This window comes from Canis lupus, chromosome 11 (genome assembly GCF_048164855.1).
Source record: "Canis lupus baileyi chromosome 11, mCanLup2.hap1, whole genome shotgun sequence".
In the NCBI taxonomy this organism is placed as follows: domain Eukaryota; kingdom Metazoa; phylum Chordata; class Mammalia; order Carnivora; family Canidae; genus Canis; species Canis lupus.
The window spans coordinates 35,190,990-35,216,477 of record NC_132848.1 but is presented as its reverse complement, the minus strand read 5'-3'; the positions used below and the strand labels follow the sequence as shown (position 1 = coordinate 35,216,477).

Sequence of the window (25,488 nt, the reverse complement as noted above, 5' to 3'; positions counted from 1 at the left end):
AACCATAGCCAACCAGTCCAGCAGTGGACTCCACAGAAGGCAGAAGAAATGATAAGAAAGTATACAAGCTACCTATGGAAGAGGGGATGCAGAAGGCTTGTCAAGGACCATTCATTCCTGCTAAGACCATCTGTGCTATTTGGAGGCCTAATAAATCCTGGGAGGGCAGGGGATGTGGCCAGGATAAAGGAAGGAGCTCCATGGGAGACAGAATCAATGGCACCATGTTGGAGCAGCCATTGGATTCCATCCTCCTTCCACAACCATTCCTGAGGTATTTCCATGGAAACAAGCGGGGCTATGAGGCAATGTGCTCCATCAACCATCACCACATACTCATCAGTCACACCTCACAGTCTCCCTGAGCATTTTCTTTATTGGTCCATCTGGGCCTTTTTGTCTCACACACACAGTCACATAATTCTGAGTCTGAGAGCACTGACAATTGGTCAGAACACCTCAGAACTACCAGAGGCTAATGCTAAAGCTCTTATACTTGACACAGTGAACTCCCAAGAAAAAAGCATGCTCCTCCAACTCAAGCAATGAATGTGGTAGAAATTCACCCCCTGTGAAGATAGCCTGGCTCTTCCTGGCTTTGCCACCATGGCTCATTCCATTCTTACCAGCAGCTAGGGTGGAGAAGTCAGCCCTGTGGTTATCACACCTCCGCTTCTAGCCATTGCGCGACCCACCATGTACAGCTCAGGACTATCCTGTCCACTCTAAATTCTGGTCCACCTCATTATGCAACATAGTGTCGTTGTTAAGGGACTGACTCCCAGAGCCAGACTACCTGGGTTCAAATCCAGGCTCTGCCACTTCCCAGCTCAGTGACCTTGGCAAGTTACCTAAACAATCTGAGCCTCAGTTTCTTCATGTGTTAAGGTGAAGTCCACCTACCCTCACCGTGAAGATTGGCACAGCATACATATATGTGTTAGGCTGTTGTTAGTAGGCAGAAGTCAAGCCTGAATCAAATCCAGGATTCTTAAGGATCTGTATTAGCAAAATCTGTGCCTGAGATCACATGTGTGCCCTTGAGGGATGAGAGGAAGGGGCGAGATCAGAGAAATAGTAAACTAAAACTCAGGGACATCAAAGGACTTGCAGCCAAGCCTAAGGTAAAGGCAAGCTTAGCTCTCATAATTAGGGCCTGTTCCTCAGACCCCAGTGGTTTTCCAAAGTATGGATCCCAACCTCAGAGCCACCCCTGACAGATGAACCCACTGTCACAAATCATCTGGGGAGTGGGCCTCCTCCATGCCTCACGAGTCTTCCCCAATGCACGCTGTTCATCACCGAGGCAAATTAACAGAGCCATCACACTTCAGTTCAAAAGATCCTACATCATACGACAACATAGTTCCATTTTTTTTCTTTAAAAATTAACTTCAAGTACAAGTATTATTTGAGCACCAGACAATATTGAATTCCAGGAAATCTGAGAGGGCGAGGCAGGACAGCCAGGGAGTAGCACTGGTTTTTAGTTGTTTTATTTCTAATCTCCAGCCTCTAGAAAAACGACTTGGGTGTAATCAAATGAAAACAATGAAAATAATACACTTGAAGGTCAAACAGCTAACTTAATAGGAAACTCATTAGAAACGTGGCTGGACAGATTCACAGCTGAAGAGCCCATTCGTGTGATGAAAAGTGAAGGGAGAGCTGGTGCTGAGTTACAAACCAGGGCGAGTCCTTACCCTGGGCCCAGCCTGCAGAGCCTTCATGTGGAACTTGTGGATTTGGCCGCACAGGGAGTGTGTTAAAATACTCAGCGATTCGCCATGGGTTCAAAAGAGTAAACACAAGCATAACACACCACTTCGCCAAGTTCAACAAACTGTTTCATGGGGTTCTGAGTCCCTGATGAGGGCAGCAACCGAATGGCACAGTAAGTAAACCCAAGCCTGAAAGTATCACTCACTGCTCATGGGTGATCACGGCCAGACACACATTCTTCTCTGGAATTCACTAATGACAAATGATCAGACCAAGACAAGTTTTGAGAGTGGGGCTCATTTCCTCTTGGTTGCAGGATTAAGTCTGTATTTCTCAGTCTGGCCAATTAAATCTGAGTCTCTAGGGGTAAGGCTCGGCATCAGCATTTTCTACCTGTGTCCCACAAGATGTTAATGTGTGTCCAGCCCTGAGGCTCACCGATGTAGGCAATCTGGCCTCAACCTTCTCTTTTAACACCTCCCAAAAGGTGATAATCCAGCCATTAAGGACCTCTCAGAGCCCTAAAGGAATAATCCCATCAGGAATAATCAATACTATTTATTGATACTGTGCTTAACAATTTTATTCATTATCTGATTTAATCCTCACAACCTTATCTAGCAAGTAGTGAGCTGCTGGTCTCACTTTATAGGTAAGAGAACTGAGCCTCAGACAGGTTAAGTCACTTAGCCCAAGGTCATGGAAGAGCAACTGGCTCATTCAAATCGAAGCCTACTTGGGACAATAAAACACCTACTCACCCTACTAGAATAGTACCAGGGATCTAAGTACTTGCTACATTTTTATAAAAGCAATGAGTGATCAAACGAATCAGTGGGACCACTGGGTAGAATTAAGCACCATAAGCCTTATCAGTCAGATCAGTTCAGCCATTCCCTGCCTTCAAAAAGCCTTCCTCGGGAAGGAGGGCGGGGGGTGGGGGTGAATGGGTGACGGGCACTGAGAGGGGCACTTGACGGGATGAGCACTGGGTGTTATTTTGTATGTTGGCAAATTGAACACCAATAAAAAATAAATTTATTATTAAAAAAAAGACAATTGCTTAGTTATGGTATATCCGTTCAATGGAATATCATAAGGTAATTAAAATTATATTTAACAACAACAACAAAAAAGCCTTCCTCAATCAGGATCTGCTTGCAGGATAGAAGGCTGGGTTAGGGCACTTGAATCTGAGAAGAAGAACTGTAGGTATCTCCAAATAACTGATGCTAGACACGAGCCCTGCCTTAGTTTCTGACCCAGTGAGCAGCTGTTTCTCTAACATGACGGTTCTCAAACTTGAGAGTGCATCAGAGTCACCCAGAGGGCTGGGTATTACACACTAGGATCTAGGGTGGCCCCAAGCAACACAGATGCCGCAGGTTGAGGGTCCTTCTGAGAACCATGGCTCCCATGCATTGTTGAGCAGTTAGTTAATCAGGGTCCTGCCATTCTCAAGGGGTCACTTTGCAGGGGCAGCCAGACTTTGCGACTCTGGAACCTCTGCTCTATCCTGTGAACATGTCTTGCACCAGCCCCACTGCCCCTGACCAGGGAGAGGAGAAGGCAGGAGGTAGAATGACCAGTCATCCAAGCCTGCAGCTCACAATACAGCCTACAGGCTCTCCCACAGACCCTGTCTCTTGGTTTCTCCTCTACATCTCTGGGTGGATTTTTAGAGCAGTGATTTTCGCCACCAGGCAAGAACCATATGCCCTTCCAGAAAAACCTAACAAATTCTCAGGGGGCTTAGGTAGCTTTAAAAAGCACAATGTAACATATACTTCTAGGAAGATGGAAGACCTTTTAACTAATAAAAAAAAAAAAAAAAAAACACCTCATCCAAAGTGCCTTTATAGTAGGAATTCAGAGAATTTTTTAGAATATAGACTTTTATGTCTTCTCCTAAGCAGCAGGTTTAAAGCTCACAAGATATACATGCTTATCAAGGGAGGCACATTTGCTTGTTCTATTTGGTTTTTTTAAGTTTCAGACACTCTTCCAAAGGTGAGAGATCCCAAGTGACCAAGGTCCAGTAGGCTTCCCACTTTGTTCCTGAAAGCCAAGACCATCCTTCCCTAGCACAGGGAACATGATGAAAGGGTTGGCCCGTTCTAGCATATTGCAATGTAAAGGCTGATGAAACAATGTCATCTTGCAGGGCCAGGAAGAGAATCTCCCTCACTCACTACCACCCCCTCCGCCCTCCCCTTTCATTCCTGGCCTGGCCTAGCGGGACTATTACCAGATGGGGTGCTAAGTTTCCCTAAAGTGTTGTGTGGCAAGATGTACATTCTCGTGGTTTTACAGATTGGGTCTCCTAGGCTTTCAAGGGGAAGCAAAGGCGAGACAACGTGCCTTTGATGTTTGCACTTGGGTCCTGAAATCAGAACCTCAGGCAAAAACTGTTTTTATCTCTTCCATCCTAGGCAGCCAAGTTGAAAGCTCTGGCGGGCACTTCCTTTTCAGCTGTTCTTTCCATATTGTCAATTCCCACCCTACTGAGAGAATGGAATTCCTTTGACTGGAAACAGGGGTCCATCTCAGAGATGGAGTCAGAGATTTCTTTCTTCCTTTTCTCTCTCCAGTTACGTTATTACCCTTAGTATCATACACTGGAAGGTACATGTCTATCCTCTTTTATTTACTTAGCATTAGAAACCAGTTATGGTTTGTGTTTACACAGAGTTGACAAATTTGAGGGTTAATCACCTTCACCCTTAGGTCAACAGGAGAGTAACCCCAGGGTCTGGTCTGAGGAAGAAACATTTGAAAGGAATTATTTTTGAGATTTGGTGAACAGCAGCATTAATTCAGCAAAGCCGCAGATTTTGTGAGCCTGTGGGTATTGTGAATAATGTACAGAAAACTTACATTTCCATGGACTGCAGTTTAGAAAACACTTGATCTCTGAGTTGACTAGATTTGGGCTCCAAGCTTCTTCCTGAGATGGATGCAGAAATATTTTCTAAAATACCCATGAAGCTGGCCTTTAATGCTCTCACGTAGTTCAGACAACAACCCCTGGGAACACCAAGATACAGACACCTGTCTGTATCTCAGGGTCCCGAATAATGCTCACCCCCAATTAGGGATCGCTGCACCACCAAACTGACCTGGCTTATATTAGGGGCACCAGCTTCAGAGTGACAAGGTTCAGTTCTCAGACCCACCACTTATTAGTTGGTGTAACCCTGGAAGATGTACTTATTAGCCTCTCAGACAAAATCACTTGGCCATAAATGAGGGATATTAACAGTTTGCATTTCAAGAACATAAGAATTAACTGAGATAATACAAGCACACAACCTAAAACAGGGTAAAACTCAGTAACTTCTAGCTAAATAAAAGCTACTTTCTTCCTCAAAATCAGTGGCTTTGCCCTATTCCTGGTACAAAATCCACAGCCCTGCTGTGGTCAAAACCTGGCCTTCCCTGACCTCCTCTCTCCACCACTCCCTCGCTCCCTCAGCCTCACAGACCCTCTGTCACATCTGCCAGCAGGAGCTCCTTCTCTCCTCTGAGCATCTTTTGTTCACACATTCTGTTGCCTTTGCCTGGAATGCCCAGGTCTCTGTGGGGCTCCCTTCCCGCTCCACTCAGGTACCAGCTCAATACCTAGGTCACCAGACTACTCATGGAATGTCAGCCCCATGAGACCAGGGCTTGTCCTGCTTGCTCTGTACCCCTGGTGCCTAGAATAGGGCCGTGCATGTAATACACACTCAATATTTGTACTTTTTTTTGAATGAATGGATTGCTTTTCCTCTGGAACTTGTATTTCAATATCACTGGATAGTATAGTCCACGATCATGTGTTCCCTTCAGGAAGGCCCAAAGTTCCTAAACACAGGGGGTCAGATACATTGCTTTGCCATGTTGCTGCTTTTGCTGCTGCTGCTGCTATGTGTGCATGTGTGTATTTTAAACCACCAAAGTCCTGGCTGAAGAAATGCTCAGAAGGTTCTTCCACAGTTCCATTCATTTGGCTGATGTCCACACAGCCCGATCAATGCCTAAGCACTGATTTTTCATTCAGCAGAATCTGTGCGTTGCTGCACCGGCCACGGCTCCTGATTGGCCAGTCACACAACCAATCAGCTGCCAGGAAGAAGGTTCCTTTTCACACTGGGGTTGGCAGAGAGACCACAGACTGCATCCCCCACCCCTGCTGCCACCACCCTGCCCCTACCACACCTCAGGGCCAAGGAGAGAAAAGGCCAGCCTGAGGAAGGTGCTGGGAGCACCCAGGTGGGCTGCAGAACATTACACAAGGTCGGAAATGCAGGGCGGAGGGAAAACTAATGAGGTCATGAGGCCTGTGTGCCAGGTACATGAGCTAGCCACAGTACCTAGTTTTGTGAACTGCATTGGGTCCCCCAAATTCATATGTTGAAGTCCCAATGCCCAGAACCTCAGAATGTGACCTTACTCAGAGGCAGGACCTTTAAAAAAATAATTAAGGGTAAGTGAGGACATTAGGGTGGGCCCTAATCCAGTGGTACTGGTATCCTCATTGAAAAGGGGAAATTTGGACACAGACATGGAGGGGACAGCATATGACGATGTGGGGAGAAGATGGCCATCTATAAGCCAAGGAAAGAGGCTTGGAAGAGAGCTACCCTGGATCTTGGACTTCTGGTCTCCAGAACTGAGAAATAGCACACTTGTGTTGTACAAGCCACCCGGTCCATGGTGTTCTGTTGTGGCAGCCGTGGCAAATAATACACCAGGTGAGTCAATCTTCCAGGGCCTCAATCTCCACCACTGCAAAACCTGGCCTGCCCCTTGCACAGGTTTGCTGTAGGGATCAAATGAGGCTCGATGTCAGGGAGCCTGTAAACTGTACAGGATTCCATGGATGACATCCAGAGGTCTAATTTCACTCAGGGCTGGGTCCTGGGCTCCTGGACAGCAAAGTAGATAAAGTCAGAAGGCCCTGGAGACTGTGGGGTCCCAGTTTGAGGTGAAGGAGCTGGAAGGGTGCCTTGGCGATTCCCTACTCCAAACCTCGGGGGAAGGGAGGGGAGCTGCCCTCCTCCACAGTTATTCAGTGGACGTGGGAGAAACAGAACTTGCGTGGGAGAAGGGAAAGAGAACAGAACAGAAACCAGAGATTTCTAAGAAATTAAAAAGGAAAAAAAAAGCCACATTTAAGTCTCTGGGCGTTTTCTGGATAAAAACAATATGTTTTATTTGTATGATCCTCTGCAGGTCACAGAATAACTTGATGGCAGTAGAGGTATTTTTTAACCTATTTGAGGTCAGGAATCCCTTGGACAATCTCATGAAAGCTGTGCACCCTCTCTCTCCTCAGAAAAAATTAACCCATGCACTCAACATCTAAAGCATTAAATACCAGCATGGTCCTATCCTGCAATGATGAAAAAGTTCTGTATCTACACTGTCCAATATGGCAGCCACTAGCTGCATGAGCCCTTGAAATGTGACTAGTGGTACTAAAGAACTGATAAATTTTTAACTATTTTGTTTTATTAATTTGGATTTAAATATCCATCTATGGCTGTGGCTTCTATACTGGCACAGTATACAACTATATAGCTGTATATAGGCAACTATACAATATTCTAGAGGACTTACAAACACCCTGCAGTTTACCCATTGACCCAGGCCAATGGACCAAGTTAGGTACCATTTGTAATGATTATACTATCTTCACAACAATTCCCTTTTTTGAGCTTACCAGAACATGTATCATATAATTGAATCCTATCAACAACACTAAGAAAAAGATAGAATTGTTATCCTCATCTTATATGTGTAGCTATTGAGGCCTGGGAGTCCCCCAACTCACCCAAAGTCTCATGTCAAGGCCACAGTCAAGGATTTGGGACCAAAACCCAAGAGCCTGATGTGAGAACTCCAGCTCTTTCCTGATTCCCCAAAACCTGTTGATAGGGTTTTATGAATGGAGGCCCAAGCTCCCACCTGAGGCCTCGATGGAAATTATTTCTAGTCACTCAAAGAACTTTAAGTTTTGTGGTACCTATCTTTAAAATTACAAGCAAGGGCTTCTCTTCTTCTTGAAGTCTCCAGTGGGGGCTGAGCTGAGGCCAACTTGACCTTAATAATAGAGTGCTCTTCCATTCAAGTTCATCTCTGTCCTTTTCTTGGTATGAGTACAGATTCCTGTTCCCCATACAACCTGCAGGATTCCCAAGGCCAAAGCGAGCATGATGCTAGTCAAGGAGTCAGGCCTCTCTGTGCCAGACTTCAGTTACCACAGACCGTCTCCCAATTAAGAAGCCTGAAAACTCTGTCCCACCTTCCCAATAAAGAAGGCTCCTTCTCCACGCCAAGCAATCCCAAACACAGTGCTGCTCCACAGAACATGTGACCCACACTGGTTCACACTGGAGAGGACATCCTTCACTAGTGCCTTTGGATTTCCATGGTAACCATGGAAGCCACGAGGAGCAAAAACACTCCGAATTTTATAAAACTCACTCTCATCCTGCATTTTGCATCTCCACTCACTTGAACCTTTAGATGTTCCTCTCGTTTGCAGGCATATTCAGATTTGTTTTATCAACCTAGAATTCTACTTTCCCCAATTCTTCCTCAAAATAACTTTTCAAACCCCAGCTTGACAGCCACAAAAACCTCTAAGCTCCAGGACTCCATTGTCCCAGAATATGTTGCTTTGCATATCTACATAATATTTTTCTTTTCTTTTTTTTTCTTTTTTAAAGATTTTATTTATTTATTCATGAGAGACACACAGAGACACAGAGACACAGGCAGAGGGAGAAGCAAGCTCCCTGCAGGGAGCCCAATGTGGGACTCGATCCCAGGACCCCGGGATCACGCCCTGAGCTAAAGGCAGATACCCAACTGCTGAGCCACCCAGGTGCCCCTACGTAATATTTTTCTGTCATGCCTGTATGATGCCTTGAATATAAGGTCCATAGCCTATTGTGTCTTTCGGTGTCTAACCACATATAATCCAGTGCTTAACCAGACTCGGTCACTCAGTAGACCAGTGGTTCCCACACTTGTGAAAACACAGACAGCCGAGCCCCACCCCCAGAGTTGCTGATTCAGCACATCCTTGTGAGGCCTTAGAATCTGCATTTCTAACAATCCCAATTCATATGATGTTACGGGTTCAGAGATTGCACTTTGAGACTCACTGCAAAAGATGTTTGTGAAATTCTGCAAATGAATAAATGATTGAATGAATTAAAATGTCCCTCAAACACCCTCTCACCATGGGCTCCAAAACTGAGTTTTAGGAAAAATCAAGATAAAAACTGTTACCAACATTTACTTCTAGATGAGGAGCAAAAATAGAAGGCACAGTGGAAAAAATGGCCAGAAACAGCAGGGAATCAGAGGGAAAACTTGAGATAGGTATCAGAAAAACTTTCAGGCTACTGTCTGGTTTCCTCTTAGCCATTACTGTGCAACGTATTATGATCAGACCACAATTAAAAATACTATGATGAGACTAAATTAGAAACAGGTTCATTTTTCCGACTCAACTGTGTATATTAAAAAATATTCTGGGGAAAAACTTTGACTCAGTAAACCCAAGCCTAGAAAATTTTTCATAAGAAAAAAATAATCGTCAGAAATGAATATATAAATGATTATAAGGAAGGTCCCTAAAGCCCCGCTGATAACAAAAGGAATTAGACCCAATAAATTATGGTACATCCATAAATGGAATACTCTAAAGCCTTTTAAAATGTCCTTACAGGGGATACTTACTAGCATAGGAAGAGATATATGATATAATACGTGAAAAAAAAAATTAAGTCAAAAAAACATTATCAATAGTATGATCTAACTTTGAATAAAAGTCAGGTACAGATATAGAGAGGCAGATAAAAATATAAATATAGCTAGAGTGCTAATTTATCAAACTGAGGGTGAGAAATGAAATTATTTTGAAACTTTAATTTGTGCATTTCAGTCACTTCTGCAACAAATACATATTGCTTGAGTAGTATTTTTTACAGATTTAAGAGAAAAAAAAATAGGCTATAGGAAGTTCATACTTTCCATTTCTTCCCAGGAAGGAGCAACCAGTTGAAGCATGAGCATTTTTCTTTTTACTGACGCCGCTCTTGAATTCCATTCGTGAAGCATCTGCCCCACCAAGATATCCCTATTCTTTCTCGGACCCATTCAAAGATACTCCCAACTCAAACAGCCTCCACTTGGAATAACACGTGACTCCACCATGACCCTGGTCACCCAGCAAACTGCCATTTTTCAGAAACCATGGCTGTCTCGCATGCTGGCTTTTAATAAGGCCAGTTGCTTAGCAACCACCAAAGACCTGGCAAGGAGCTAGAAGAAGGCACTAGCCAGAGCTATTTTATGACCATAGTGAGCTGTGCTTCGTGTGTCTGGTTGCATTCAAAGTAACCAAATAAGAGATAACACCCAGCTATTTTTGCATCATGAGGAAAAATACTTGGCTCCTGCCCAGAAGGACAATTACCTAAAAATCTTGGCAGGCCTCGTGGTATGAGAAATGGTAACTGATACGCGAGTGAAAAAAAAAAAAAAAATCACTGACCTTCATAAATACTGATGATATGAGGATGGTTGAGGGATGACATGATCTCAATCTCTCGTCTGATGTGAACCATGTCTTGTTCATCCTTAATTTTGTCCTTACGAATGGATTTTATAGCAACCTATAAAGTCAGGAAATGAAATGTTACCCAGAGAACTAAACAGATGCAAATCAGCCATTGGGGGAACTTGGGAAATAAATACAGATGTTACTTGTTGGCAGAACCGACAATAACCAAAATAAAGCTTCAAAATACCCCCTGTCACATCTTTCGTTTATAGCAAAAACACCCTTCTCCCAACAACAGAAAACATCAGGTTCCAACAGCCTGGGGTTTGGGATGCAGGGTTGGTTTTTTTTATTTTGGGCTTTTCTTTTTTCTATAAAGTGGACTGCTTCACGTGGCCAGATTCCTTTACTCCAGGAATCCTGATCCTTTTGAAAAAAGGAGAGCTCGGTTTACAGGGTATCAATGATTAAACATGGATGGTTGAAATCAGTATCACTCAGCTCCACCGGGCAGCTGCCGAAGGCTAGCGAAAGCTCTGCTGCATGGGGCTTCTCGAGGCCAGTTCTGCCCCTACATGGGGTCTTAGCACTGCAGCCTACGCTTTTTGTACAACTGCTCAGTGGCCAAATCCTTCCTTCATCCTTCCTTCTCCAAAGCACCTTCGTTTGGTACACGTGATAAGATAAAAAAGGCTCTGCTATAGAAAAGTCAGGATAAGACCATAAGGCAATGACTCCCTGCCCAGCCCCAGTTGATCTCCATGCCAACGTCTGCAAATGCAAACTGTAGAGCGCTGCCAGGGCCAGCGCACAGAGCAGTTACTCAAAAGAAACACATAAATAAAAAAGCATTAAATGACAATGGGAATCTAATAAGGAAAATCAGATTTGCCAAAGGATTCATCTTTGCTCATGAACAAGTTGCTTCGTCATTTAATCCTTGGCCCTGGCTCCAAGGGAGGCAAAAAGTACTTTGGATGGGGATGGCCAACAAGGAAGCCTGCCAACCAATGTGTGGCCAGTTCCCAAAGCCGGCTTCGTCCCCTCCGAAGTGGTCCTTCTGTGATGTCAGTTCCCACCTGGACCACTCTCTCTTAGATGAAAGGCACTTAACCCCAGGACCACAAAGGCAGGAAGTGCTCCAGAGACAGCATCCTGGTTACCAGCAGGACACCACCACAACTAAATTGAGATGGGGTGAAGCCCTGCCAGCCTCAGCAGGAACGTCCTCACACCTACGAACCATTGCTTCTTCTGGCTTCCACCAGGTCCCCACCAACCACGATACATGGAAACATTTCTAAAATGCAATCAGTCCATCTATAACTCAGTAAGAATTGGGCAGCTATCATTATTGTTGTTGCTGTTGTTGTTGTTGTTGCTGATTACTGACCTCCCCACAAGTGAGGTAAATGGACAGGCAAGTCCCCATATTTCTGCTCTGCAGACTCCCCCCCACCCAAGCTGTAATGAAATCAGTATTTGTGTCGTTACTTGCCTCTGTACTAGTGGGAATCTAACTGCTTTTTCTGCAGTGCTTAACTCCGGGTTGGCACGTGGCAGGCCTGAGAAAAACCTTAGTGTGGGAAGGCTGGCAGGTGCTAGGTGAACAGAAAGGAAAAGAGGAGGGAGGAGGCAAAGGAGGGGGGAGGCGAGGGTGATGAGAGCGTTAGGTTATGAGAACACGGATGGGAGAAGTGCTAATGAAACTAGAGCAAAAAAGGAAGGACCACCCCAGTCAGACATCACCACCAAGACAGGCACCCTGGGAAGATGCTTAGTTTTTCTTTGGCATCCTACCCATGAGAGCAATTGAGGAATGGACAAAACAGACCGGAAACACGGGTGCCTGCTGTAAACACAGGGACAGGCACCGCCCTCCCTGAGACTGGGGGCAGACCCCAGGCCGGATCAAAGGAAGCGGCCCAGAGATGAATGAGCTTCCAACCTCAAAGCCCCTTTTCACCAGGGTGCTGGGCTCAAAGCCACCCCAGGCCCTCCGACAGCCCTATTCAGTATGCAGCAAGAAAAGCCTCCCCATGCTGACGTCAAATGTAAAGATATGACTGGAAGGCTTTATTTTGTCTGAGCGGGGCCTGGCACCCGGGGAGCTGGTTCTTGGGGGAAGCAGTGAACACACACAGGCCGTGGAGGATGTGGGTGGCTGTTGGACCATCTCCTGCATTCCTCCATGAATTAGATGGGCCAGGGGGAGAAACCACCCCCTTTGATGATGCAGCAGGCTGAACTTGGCCTCCAGGAGGCTCTATTGTCAAATGACAATAGGCACAAATTCTTTCCCATCCAGGGTTGGGGGAGGGTAGTGACATTGTTGGGGGTAGAGTGGGCTTTAAGAAAATAAGGCCACTTGTCGGTTCCCCCCAACAGTGGAGCAGGAGGCTGATGGTCTCAGGGCATGTTTGCCAGGGGGAGGCTTCCAGCCCAATATGAAAAGGAAAATGCTCCCATTCTAATAAAGCCCCACTCTGCATTAAGGAAACTAAAAGGGCTCCATACTGTTAATAACCATGGTGGCTGTCCCTCCACAAAAGTTCCCCTCTTCCTGCAGTGAATATTCTCTTGAAAATGCAAAAGGGGGCTCCATCCTGCCCCATCTTCCAAAGGGCTGTAGGGAAGTCAGTTTGAGACAAAGGCTACAAATCACTTAGAACCATGCAACTGTCAAGGCCAGGAGGAGACATCTCAGTTCAACTCCCAAGAGCCAAGAGCTGACTCACCCAAGGCTGCAGAGACAGTTCATGGCAAATCGCGGACGCAGAAGAACCACAGTAATAACAGCAGCCGGTGGGGAACACCTAACGGGGGCAGACCTGATGCAGACCTGGGCCGAAGCGCTCTTCAGGCCGCGGATCTTTATATTCTTATTCAGGTGTCAGCTCCAGGACCTTCTGGGGTGGCCCTCCCCAACCCCTGGAGCCCACAAGGCCTCTCCAGCCATGGCTACCTCCCTCTCTCCACACCTTCCCCCACCTTATCTTCTTAGAGACAAGTGGCACCTTCTGAAATTATCTTGTGCTTCTTTGTTTGCTGCATATTCAGCCTGTGACCAAATCCAGCTTGTGGCCTGTTTCTGTAGGACCTAGAAAGCTGAAAATGGTTGTCATATTTTTAAAGAGCTGTTTTATAAAAGGACAACGAGATCTGGAAATGCAACTCCTGTAACATAAGGTAGTGCCTGCTTCAGGAAGTCGGGGGGATAAACTAAGCCAGCACACGGGGAAGCACTGTTGCATAACGGTCAGGGACAGGGCTTTGAGGCCTGCCTGAAACCATTCACTAGCTGTGTGACCTCAGGCAGGTTGCATAACCCCTCTGTGCTCATCCATCAGGTAGGGATCCTGTAAGGATTAATGTCAGGAGGTTAAAACATGCCTGGCCCATGATAAGTGCTCAAAAACTGTCAGCATGTTTAACCTGAAGGGAGGCCCTTCCTGCCTTCCTGCCTTTCACTCTTGGAGCACACTAGGATTCCTCCTGGCTCCTCATGGGCCAGCAAGCCAAGGCCTAGGGAATGGAGACCACGTTTGTTCCCCAAAGTACATAAAGGCCAACGGAATCTGTCTCCTGGGTCTTTGCACTGTAGCTTCATCTGAAATGTCAGGAAGCTCTGAGCGGCTGAGGCTCACCCACCATGACCATTCATGGCATCTGAGCCCGAGACCAGATGGAAGGATGAACAACCTGGAACCCCAAAAGCAACCTCAGGACTATATTCCTCCATCTTCTCCTCATGGTCACCTGTGCAGGTGAACAGGGTTAAAAATATTCTCACTTGAATCAAAAGCCTGCCTCAAGATCTCCACTGCAGCTTCTCTGAATCTGGACTGTTGGTTCACTTATTTTTTTGGAGCACCTAGCAGGTACCAGGCACAGTGCTGCCATGACAGAGAAGGGACCCAACAAGATTCTGTCCCAGCCCTCAAGGTTGGGGGGAGGATAGGGGATGGACAAAGACATTAGCACAATGACACAAATAATTACATACTTGTCCTAACAGGGTGGGGGCATTCTGGAGAAAATCTCCTCTCTGGCTTGCCTTAGTCCTCAGCCACATTGACAAAGAAAGAGAGAGGTAAGGAGAGGGCCCAGCAGGAAGAGATTACCAAATGTCTGAAATCATACACCCTCAAAAAAAAAAAAAAAAAAAAAAAGGCAATTTGTTGCTGCACAAGCCAGAGAGATGTCACTCCACCTTCAAAGTGACGGGAATTCCTGTGCAGTACAGCCACTTTCATAAACGTTCCCAAGTCTAGACAGCACTGTGTGCCTTATAAAATGGTCTGCCTTTAAATAAGGCCACCCTATAGTTTAATGTCTAAACCGTATGCAGCGGCACATCTGGCCGTGGACCCGGGATTCCGCCCCATGGTGCCGGCCTGTGTAAGAGGCATCAGCCCAGCCAGTCCCCATTCCTTGTTAACCATAACAGGGCCAGCCTCCTCTTGCATTCACGCAGTTTCTCCTTTTTGGGGTAATCATCACAAACCACCTATTCTGCAGCCTGCTGGGCGTCCTTTCCTGCCACGGCTGCTGTGAATGTTAAGAGCTTGGTGGCTGCGCAGGGCTCTAGAAGGCCGCGGGATAAAGCTCAGGCTACTGCCAGCAGGCCAACCTCAGATGAGCCCCAGCATTGCAAGTCTGTTTCCTCGTCTGTAAAATGGGCCTAGGATAGCCCCCCTCTTGGGGTAGTTGTAGGGTGTGGGAATAATGTGAGTAAAGTAACCAGCACACAGTAGGTGTCCACTGAATGGTGGTGACTATACATGAGGCCTGGCAGATACGGGGCCATGTTTTTGGGGTGACGAGCCCCCAGCAAATCCTCTTATAGGCCTCTCCCCACCCCATCACCCACACACATCCTCCCCTTCCCCACATTTGTGCTGAGGCAAGAGCAGGTTAAAATTCATACCCAGCCTGCCTGCCTGCAGAGTGGGGCAGCCAGTTGTCTTCCCGGCCTGCTCTGGGGAGTGGGGAAGGTTCTGGGCAGGTTGTGTGTCTGCCAGATTCAGACTGAGAGCGTCACTGCCCTCATCCCTCCAGAGCACCTCCCATGGATGTTCATTCACTGCCATATGTCAGCCTGCAGGGAGATCTTAGTGCTGTCTTTGTCTCTGACATATCAGCATTTAAAAATCAGTGACAATATTCTTCAAGATGGTCATAACCAGCATTTCTAAGGTGTTAACCATGTGCCAGTGAGCCTTATCTCCTTTAATCCTAACTAAGGCCCCATTTTACAGGGGAGGACACTGAGGTGCAGAAAAGACAAATACTTCTCAAACTCACCCAGTCTGTAAAAGATAGAGAGCTAAGGCTACAACTGAGACAGCCTGAGCCCCAGGATTCTGGCTCTAGAGGTTACAGGTAATGCTGGGGTGGACAGCAAACATGGCAGGTGACAGGATCCCTCCAAGGGTCTCAAACAGTCTCCACAACCTGGAGATAAAGCTCAGGCCCCTCCAAGTGGATAAAGTTTTATAGGGTCCTAGGTGAGGTGCCAGGGGGCAACATTTGGGGTCTGAGAAGCAGGGAAGAAATAGGGCCTGCCCATCTGTAAACACAGCATTAGCATCACTTAGTAGGAGTAAGTTTGCATCCTAAGCCAAACAGCCCCTTGGGTCACTTGATGGCTTCTATTCGGACAGGCAGTGCATGGCCATCACCATAGGGATGCCACCCAAGAGGCCACCTTGCAGCCAAAGCCCCTCATTAATTAAATGACCCCCAGCTCTTGGTGAGGAGCATGGCCAACTCAGGACAACACTTGAGCAAGTTGCCATGATGCAACCGCCCCACAGGGACCTAAGCCAACTCCTCCATGGGGCCCAAGGGCCTCTTCCTCTCCGGCCTGTTGATTCATGTCACTACATGGATTTTTCTTCAGGCAGAAGCAGATTAGAAGCCAAGAATTGTATCAAGAGGCACTGAGGAGATGCACCCCCAACACCAGGAAGCACGGCACGGGTAAGAAAGAGCTTTTTCTTCAAAGAACAGCATCACAGTGCACCACCAGCAACCTTTTAGTCTTGTGAAAGGTCCTGAAAATAAACTCCTCTGTAAGTTGGTTCTCCAGCCTCAATTTACCAAAACTCCCCATCAGAGATGACATGGCCTCAGGTGATGCTGACCCTTCTCCCACCGTGAAAATGTGTTCTATTTCCAGGAGAGCCTGGGTGGCTCTGTCAATTCAGTGTCCTACTCTTGGTTCTGGCTCAGGCCATGATCTCAGGGTCATGAGATCCAGACCCACATCAGGCTCCGTGCTCAGTGAGCAGTCTGCTTGAGGTTCTCTCTCTCCCTCTCCCACCCCCTCTAGCCTTCTGTACACTGTGCAAGTACCGGTCCACACTCTTTCTCTCTCTCTCTAAAATAAATTTTTTTTTACAAAAATGTGTTCTATTTCCAGAATTTGAATAGCATATCAGATTCTTATCTGACAGGGCCAGGGCCTGCTCAGAAGGACCTCAGAGAGGCAGGGAGGTCTTTATCTACACGTGTGGGCTTCCCTGGCTCTCCACACCCCCTTTTCAAGGACTGGACTAAGCATGTCATTATTGCACGGGGTAATGCCACAAGGGAGGTGGAATTCATGGCTTAGAAACTGTGGGCACATTCACACTCCCTGCACTGTGCCTGGGTTTGTAAACACTAGATAGTGGCCATGGCTGACCAGGCAGGAATCAAAGGAGCGGAAAAAAAATAAAAATAAAAAAAAGGCCCATGGAAAGTTAACAACAGTGACAATGCCAAAGCAAGCAATGAGCCAGCTCAGAGCACACAATCTGATTCTCTGGGTGAGCAGTTCCCCTCAGAGTGCTGAGCACACCACCTGCACCAGAGCCAGGGGCGGGGGCCTAACTGTAAAATGCAGCTTCCAGGCCCCACTCCAAATCTACTGAATTCCAGCATCAGCATTTTTTACAAGCTCCCCAGGTGATTCTGCGGCACTTTGACATTTGAGAACCGTCGGAGTAGATGTGGCACCATGGCACTTCCTACTCCGAAACTTAGACACTATGCAGCCATGTTAAACATTAGGTGATGAATGAGAATTAATGAACTGCCCACCCATATAGAGGGGAATTAAACACAAGCTGCTTCCCTAAGGGGACTCTGTGACCCGAATTAATGTGCCCCTGGCAAATGGGAGGCTTGCTCCCAGCAGGGGGCAGTTTCTGGCTGCAGACCTGCGGATGCTGTAAGGCCCTAGAGGCTGGCTGGTAATGGGCCTGGGGCTCCCACACCTGGAACCATAAATGTCTCCAAAGGAAGAGACAAGAAGTGAGCCCTGGAGCCTCACGTTCGGCCCACTTGGTGACAGAGGGTCTGGCTGGGACTGCGAGGAGCTTTCTCCCACCAGGATCCTCCAGAAGTCTCTCCAGGCTCTCTGCCCCAGTGAGTGACCCCAAGACCCGCCACATGCAAAGGCCTCTGGTAGCACAAGACATGTGACACAGGCAACAGCAGAGCCACACAGGGAGACTAAATTCGCAAGGCTGTTTAGCTAGAACTCTAGTGGCCAGGCAGCTGTTTATTTTTGGACTTTCACGTTTCCGAAAACCAAGTGCAGCACCAACTCAGAACTCTAAAGCACAGCTGCTTTCTTCCAGGTTCCAACTGTCCTGGGGAGGGAGAGGAAGGGCCAGACCAGAGGGCTGTGGCTGGACAGCCTGGACCGGTAGCATCTGATCACTCTGACACTCTTCACAACCGGGCTTGGATAAGCTTAGGGTTGTGCAACCTTTATTTATCAACCTCTGAGTGCAGCAGAGCCCCCACCGGAATGGCTGAAAAACCACATCAGCACCTTGGCCTTGTCTTCAGTCACAACAACATGGCCAGGCGCCCCTGCAGAGAGGCAAGCACGCCATAGGCTCATTTCCCTCATCCGCGAAGGAGGATGCCAAGGGTGCCAGCTCCACGAGGTTGATGGAGGCCTGGAGCAGACAGTGTACAGGAAGGAGGACAGAGAAGGAAACCGGCACACAGCACGAGAAGTAGCGATCAGCCGATGGTAGAGCTCAGGATGTTCTATGCCAACCCCCTCATTTTACAGGTGAGGAAACTGAGTCCCAGAGAGGTCAAAGCACAGGCCCTGGGTTCACAGAGTTAGTAGCAGAGTTAGTAGCAGCACTGGAGCTGCAGCGAGAGTCCCAGGTCTCCCTCAAGTCCGGGATTAATACTCTGGGCAAGTGCTAACCCACTTCCGAGCCACAGCTAGCAGGGGGACTAAGGTTGCCACCCAAAGATCTACAGTGCATACGCGAAGCATGCCCCAGCAGCCAGGCCCCGGACTAACAAGCTGAGATGGTGAGCAACAGCTACTCCTAAGCGTGCTGGCGAATTGTGACCTGTTCCTCAGCATGACACCTCCCTCTCGTGCCAGGGGGCTGTCCTCCCACAGACAGGCCAGAGATGCAGTCTGCTGTCCGAGTCAGTCCAAATCTTGGTCCAATTTCTGAAGCCTGATTTGGTAGCACACATGAGGGGCATGCGGGGCACGCGGGGAGGCTTTTATCCCATTATTTCTTAATTCACTGAAAACATTGCTTTTAAATATTAACTTGAGGCCACTACTGAATCGCTGACCTTGGGAACAATGCATAAGGGACACAAAAGACCTAAGAAACAAAATTGATTTTCCAAAGTGGAGGGAAAAAATTAGTCAATTGAATTTAACAGAATAAAGAGAAAAAGTTTTTTAATTTCTTAAGATGGTAAAATATATAGGACAAGCAAAAAAAATTATATTGCCTATTTCAAGCTTGAGTGATTCTATAAATAAGTGAAAGGGAAGATTCTTCAGGTGTTATTCTTATACCAACAAAACTCTTCCTCGGAAAGCTGATTCGTGGCAATCAGAGTGTGCAAAGCACTCGGGACAGGTAAGGAAGGACAGCGGGGCTGTAATCTGACTCCTGGAGGCCTCCGTTAGCATCTCCTCACAAACCAGAGTTTCTTGTCCTTCCAAAGGAAACTCTCACTGTCCGTTACCCAGAGAGAGTCAGCAGGCTGGGCCCTGCTGCAGAGCCCCTGCTGCAAAATCCACCCCCCATGCTTATCAGCCCCCTAACCACCCCCCCACAAACCTGCCAGGGAAGCTCATCACGGCAGCGCCTCCGGCTACATGCACACAGCCTCAGGCGATGCCAGCCTGACCCCCGAGGAGCACGCTCAGTTCCCCTCGGGCATTTCCTGCCACCCGTCAGGCAGGAGAGCTCTGTAAGCTTCACCCAACACCCAACACTCAGTTCCTACCCTCAGGGAGATGGGGTGGAGGTCTGTGGCTCTTACAGGGATCCAAAGAACAGGCTGGACGGAGAATGTGATGCTCCTGGCCATTCGTGCTCCAAGACCCCTCCACACCGATCATCTCAACTACTGTCTTCAGCTGACCAGCTCCTCCCTCCATGCCCTCCCCCAAAGATGAGCCCCCATAATGCACCTAGAGGTCCACTTCCCTAACCTCAGTCCCATTCACACAGAGACCATTCCTGTGTTATTCACTGTAGCTTCAGTGCCTCCCCGGGGCCTGGCATATAGTATATGCCAAAAAGCTGTGGCGCATATGGTCTCCACGCATTAAAATGGAACCTTAACATTTTGCTAAGTGATAAATCTGACAGGGAGAGGCAAATACTGTGTAATCTCACTTATACATGGAATCTAATAAAGCCAACCTCATAGAAATAGAGAGTACGCTGGTGGGTGCCAGGGCCCAAGGGATAGGAGGGAAATAGAAGATGTTGGTTAGGGGATCCCTGGGTGGCGCAGCGGTTTGGCGCCTGCCTTTGGCCCAGGGCGCGATCCTGGAGACCCGGGATCGAATCCCACGTTGGGCTCCCGGTGCATGGAGCCTGCTTCTCCCTCTGCCTATGTCTCTGCCTCTCTCTCTTTCTCTCTCTGTGACTATCATAAATAAATAAAAATTAAAAAAAAAATTAAAAAAAAAAAGAAGATGTTGGTTAAAGGGCACAAACTTAAAAAAAAAAAAAAAAAAAACAAAGGACACAAACCTCCAGCTATAAGCTGAATAAATTCTGAGGATCTGATGGGCAGCACAGTGACTATAGTAAACAATACTGTCTTATGTACTTGCAAGTTGTTAAAAGAGTAGATCTGAAATGTTATCACCATGCACACACACACACACACACGATGATTATGTGAGAGGACAAGAAGTGTTAATTAACTTTATAGTGGTAATCATTTTGCAACATGTACGTGTACACCTTAAACTTACATATGTTATATCAATAATATCGCAATAAAGCTAGGGGGAAGGACCCTTAAAAAAACAAAACCAAAGCAAGACATGTTATCATTCTACAGCCACCTGCCATGCAGTCTTCTTTTACTTACTTGTCTCTCAAATGTTGAATCCCTACTTGTTCTGAAACCACTGAGCCTGAACTTGCTCACCCCTAAATTGGAGATAATATGATGGTATTTAGAAACAGGACCTTAAGGGGTTGATTAGGTCCTGAGAATGGAGCCCTCATGAATGGGATCAGTGCCCTTAGTGAAGAGACCCCAGAGAGCTCCCTTGTGCCTTCTGCCAAGTGAGGACATGGTCGTCGATGAACCAGGGAGGGGGCCATAGCCAGACACAGAATCTCCAGGCACCTGATCTTGGACTTCCACGCTTCGAAACTTTAAAAAATAAATTTATAAGCTAATAAAGAAAGAAAATGGAGATAATTATAGTGCCCACTCCAGAAGGGCTGAGAGATCATTCCCAACAATAGCTAACAGTAAGCCTAATAATTACCAGCTATCAAGCCCTGACAATGAGCCAGGCACTGGGCACCATCCTATTGCTCAACCTTTCACTCATTAAATTCTTGCAGAAACATTATTATTTCTACTTTCTCAGTGAATATAAACTGAGTCTCAGGGAGGTGAAGTAACTTGCCCTAGGGCACACAATTAATAAATAGAACAGATGGGTCTCGCAGAACCCAGTACCTGTACTCATAAGCTCTGTACCACACCCACAAGGCAAGTGCCATGGCACCTGGCACATAGCAGGTATCTGATAAATTTGAGCTGAATCAATCTCTGAAGACACTGCCCTGTCCCCGCCCTAAGTCTTGTTCTTAGTTAGTATTTAAACTGCTTCCATCTTCAAAAGCACATCCCTTAGTATTCCTTGCTTTTCTCTGTGAGGCCAGCCAATGCAGTTGGACAAAAGGCAGAATTGGAGGGGGTGGGGGGAATCTGGGAGGTGTGTCCCTAAAAATGATGCAATCATGAGTCAATTCGCCAGCAAGCAATTTTGGCAAATCTGCTCTGGATAAGGCAGAGATCCAGGTCTTACAGAACATGATCCAGACATTCCCTTTAAGTTGCTTACAATCCTACTGGAAAGGACAGTGGACATAGGGGTTCCTCCCTGCCTGCACCCATTCACCCTTCAACTGATAGAAACACCCTGACTTTGCTCTGGGGATATCATTACATGCAGTTTTAAAGAGACTGTCAGTCAATGGGTAGACCCATTGCCAATGCCAATGGGTGGACCCATGATTCTAGGATTTGGCTAAGAAGATGTTCGTTCCCCAGAATTGAATTCTAAGTGGTCTGAAAATGGCTGGGACATTCATCCCAACAATAATATCCAAGAAGATATAGTTCCTTGGGGCTTCCTTGGGTTTTATCTTTTCCCCAGCCTGGTCCTGTGGGATACACCAGGCCTTACAAATTTGTTTTCTCCTCAATGAATCATGGAGTCCATTTCTGTCAGTAGTAACCAAAACCCCTAACTTCTACCGGGAGATACCAATGAGTCAGGGTAGGAAAGGAGAACAAGGTTACTAAGCAGGCAAGCACCTGCTGTATTTGGGTTTCGAGAAATCAAGGCAGGCTCCTCAGAGGAGGTGGGATGGGGCACTGGACCAGAAGATACACAGGCTTTGCACAGACAAGGAGAAGCGCAATTGAGATACTTCACCCTCCTCATGACCCTAGAGTCTGGCCAGGATGATGCTTTTTCTAGGACTGTAAGACCCTTCCCAGCAACATGTCTTTTTGTGCGATCACAGGCCAACTGATGTGTATGTGCAGAGGTGGGGCCTCTGAGAAATCCTTCCATGTGTCACCCCCCATATACACCATTTCTACCTCTGTCTCTCACTCACACTCCTAAATAAGACCAAAACTGAGTCTCATTTTGCTCATTCATTTCCCATCTCTAAAAAGGGCACATCACCACTGTCCCCTTTGCTCACACATACTGCATGCCCACACTCAGTCACATCCTCCACAAAATGGGCCATGTCTCACTTGACTGGTGTGAGTCAAAATGCCAATCTTCAGGAAGCATCCAGATGTAATTTTTACAATAATTTCCCCTCAGACCACAATAAAGCTGTATTAAATTGTTTGGAGTTTTGCCCTTTTTCCTGGCTAATTGGGGGTTCAGCAGGATAATTTTGACCTATCTTCAAAAGTGAAGAAAGTCTAGCCATATTCTCTGACAAATAATATTCATAATATTTTATAATAGTTACCAGTTGTTACAGGTGAATTGTATCCTCCTAAATTCATATATTGAGGCCCTAACCGCCAATGTGACTATAATTGAAGGCAGAACCTTTAGGAGGTAATTAAGGGTAAATGAAGGTGGGGGCCCTGATCCGAAAGGGCCAGTGTCCTTATAAGAAAGGCAGAGACACCAGGAGCATGCCCACACCCGTGTAAGAGCATGTGGGGACACAATGAAAAGGTGGCCATCTGCAGCTAGGAAGAGAGGCCTCCCTACAAATGAACCCTGCTGGCACCCTGACCTTGGACTTCTAGCCTCCAGACCTGTGAGAAAATTAATTTCTGTTATTTATGCCCCTCAGTTTGGTGGAATTCTGTTATGGCAGCCTGAGCACACTGATACACTAGTCCTTGACAATGGTACCTAAATCACAGTCAACATAAAACCCAATAAAAGGGAGGGTCATTCATGGTCAACACCAAGCACAGCAAGCAGAGCCTACAGGACAGAAACCCTAACTACTTTGTTCATCCCTGTGCCTTCGATATCTGAGAAGAAGCCGGCACCATAGCAGACATTCAATAAACATTTGTTGAGTTGAATTTAATCAGACGTGACAAATATCATCTTAACTTTTGTAAGAATGAGAACACCCATCCACTCGTAACCACCAACCTGGCCCAGTAAACTGCAAGTTGCCAAAGCCAGACAACCTACCCAGATAATATCCGATTCCACTCTAGTCCACACCACTTCTATCCTTGTGGGTAAGACCACAAACCCCAGGATGCAAGACCAGGGTGTGTAAATGACCCACACACACCATGTATACAATGCCACCCCACTTTACCATACTCTCCCCTCTGCCCCCTGAGACAGGCTTCTCGTTTTGCAAGAGAGGAAATGTGAAACCAAGAAGGGACTCCCCAAGTCACAGGTCATAAGGGCTACACTCAAGTTTCAACCAGGTACCTGGATTTTTCTGGCCAATGTTGCCTCTGCGAGGCCACACCTGTTCCCACAATTTCATCAAATCGACAGAACCACAGGGTAAAAAAGAAGAAACACCCTGAGACCTGGCATCGTGATGCTTCCTTTCTTGGGAGGTTAGGCCTGGGGGGAGACCAGCTCAGATAGCAGACTGTTCAAATTCCGTGGACGATCTGGCTGGGGAGTTAATCAGAACAATTTGAGTGTGCAGCTAACCAAAGGCACCCCTTCCTGAATCAAGCCCTGCCTATATGGCAACACTTCATAAGAACCATTCCCTTACAACAAAACTGTCAAATCCAGCAACCACAGGCCAGAAACATCCCAGCTGAGCCCCACCAAGCTGCTTTCTGATGTACTGTACACACAAATACCAATAGTCCCCAGATGTTCTCTATGTAAAACATTTGGTTTGAGACACAGCCCTGCTTTCCCAAAAACCCTTACATTTGTTTAATGGACTCATACAGTTCAGCTAAAATGTCCTGGATCAGACATCTGAAGCCAGCCCGGCTCTGATGCAAGCATCCCATCTGCAGAAAAGACGATCAAGTAAATAAGACAGTCTTCCCCCAAGATTTATGCTCCCTGCATCTTTAAGCAGGTCATAAAATGTAAGCTATGTATGGCTAATAATGCAAGTTCCTTTCAAGTGTGTTTCTCAGTCCATCTCCGTACTAATCTAAGACTGATGTTCAAACAGAGTCGGCCCGGCATGCGGAACAGGAGACCACGTCCTCCTTCTTACTTCCACCGGAAAGAAGGTTAAAAATCTGTCATTTGAGCAAACTTAAGGTAAAGGTAGGTTTTTCCTGGTTTTAGTTATTCAAATATAGCAATATCCCCTTTGTCCCAATGCCACTTAGCCCTTAACCCAAACTCTAAAACCCAGGTAAGAGACGGCGAAATGGAAAATGTACTGGACCCAGCTGGGCCACCTACTCCCTGAGTGACCCGGCCAGCCCTCCTCCCCTCACATGGCTCATCCTGTCACATGAGAAAACAGAAGTTCACCAGATTCACTGTCAGGGCTCTTTCAGCTGTGAGGATTAAACGAGGATGGGAAATAAACCCTTAGAAAAGCCACCCAAGAAATGTCATTGAATCCATGTGCTGAGCCCCCACAGATGGCAACCTACAATTTTCCTACTAATATTTATAATAAGCTTGGTCACAGCATATCTTTGTGGAAATGGAAAAATGGATGTAGAAAGCCATCAGAGGGATCCTCACTGACAGAACCAGGACTGACACCTACCTCTACCTTTCATCTTGAACTTCTGTGTCTTGTGAGTTTTCAGTATTGGGCAGGCATTATTTTTGCTATAGGGAAAGAAAAATTCTATCACTTGAAAGATCACAGAGAGGAATGAAAGTTGATGAGGGAGAAAACAGACAAACAGCAGACATGAGAACCCCAAAATAAAGTTCTAAGGACCAGTTAGGAGAAGTTCCCCCAAAGGCATCAAGGAAAGGTCTAACAGGCACCTGAGTGGCTCAGTGACTGAGCGTCTACCTTTGGGTCAGGTTGTGATCCTTGGGTCCTGGGATCGAGTCCTGTATCAGGCTCCTCTTGGGAGCCTGCTTCTCCCGCTGCCTGTGTCTCTGCCTCTCTCTGTGTGTCTCTCATGAATAAATAAAATCTTTAAAAAAAAAAAAAAAGGTCTAACTTTCAAGTACTTTGTTGTAAGAAAGTATACGTACA

General features: G+C 46.7%; 1 protein-coding gene across 2 annotated transcripts in view; it reads right to left on the bottom strand.

The window, feature by feature from the left end:
• NUAK1 (NUAK family kinase 1) overlaps positions 1-25,488 on the bottom strand; it is a 73,950-nt gene that overhangs the window by 28,516 nt on the left and 19,946 nt on the right. For both annotated transcript variants that reach the window (XM_072844256.1, XM_072844255.1), the window contains exon 2: positions 10,277-10,397. In XM_072844256.1, the coding sequence (XP_072700357.1) occupies positions 10,277-10,397 (121 nt within the window). The remainder of the gene's footprint in view (positions 1-10,276; positions 10,398-25,488) is intronic.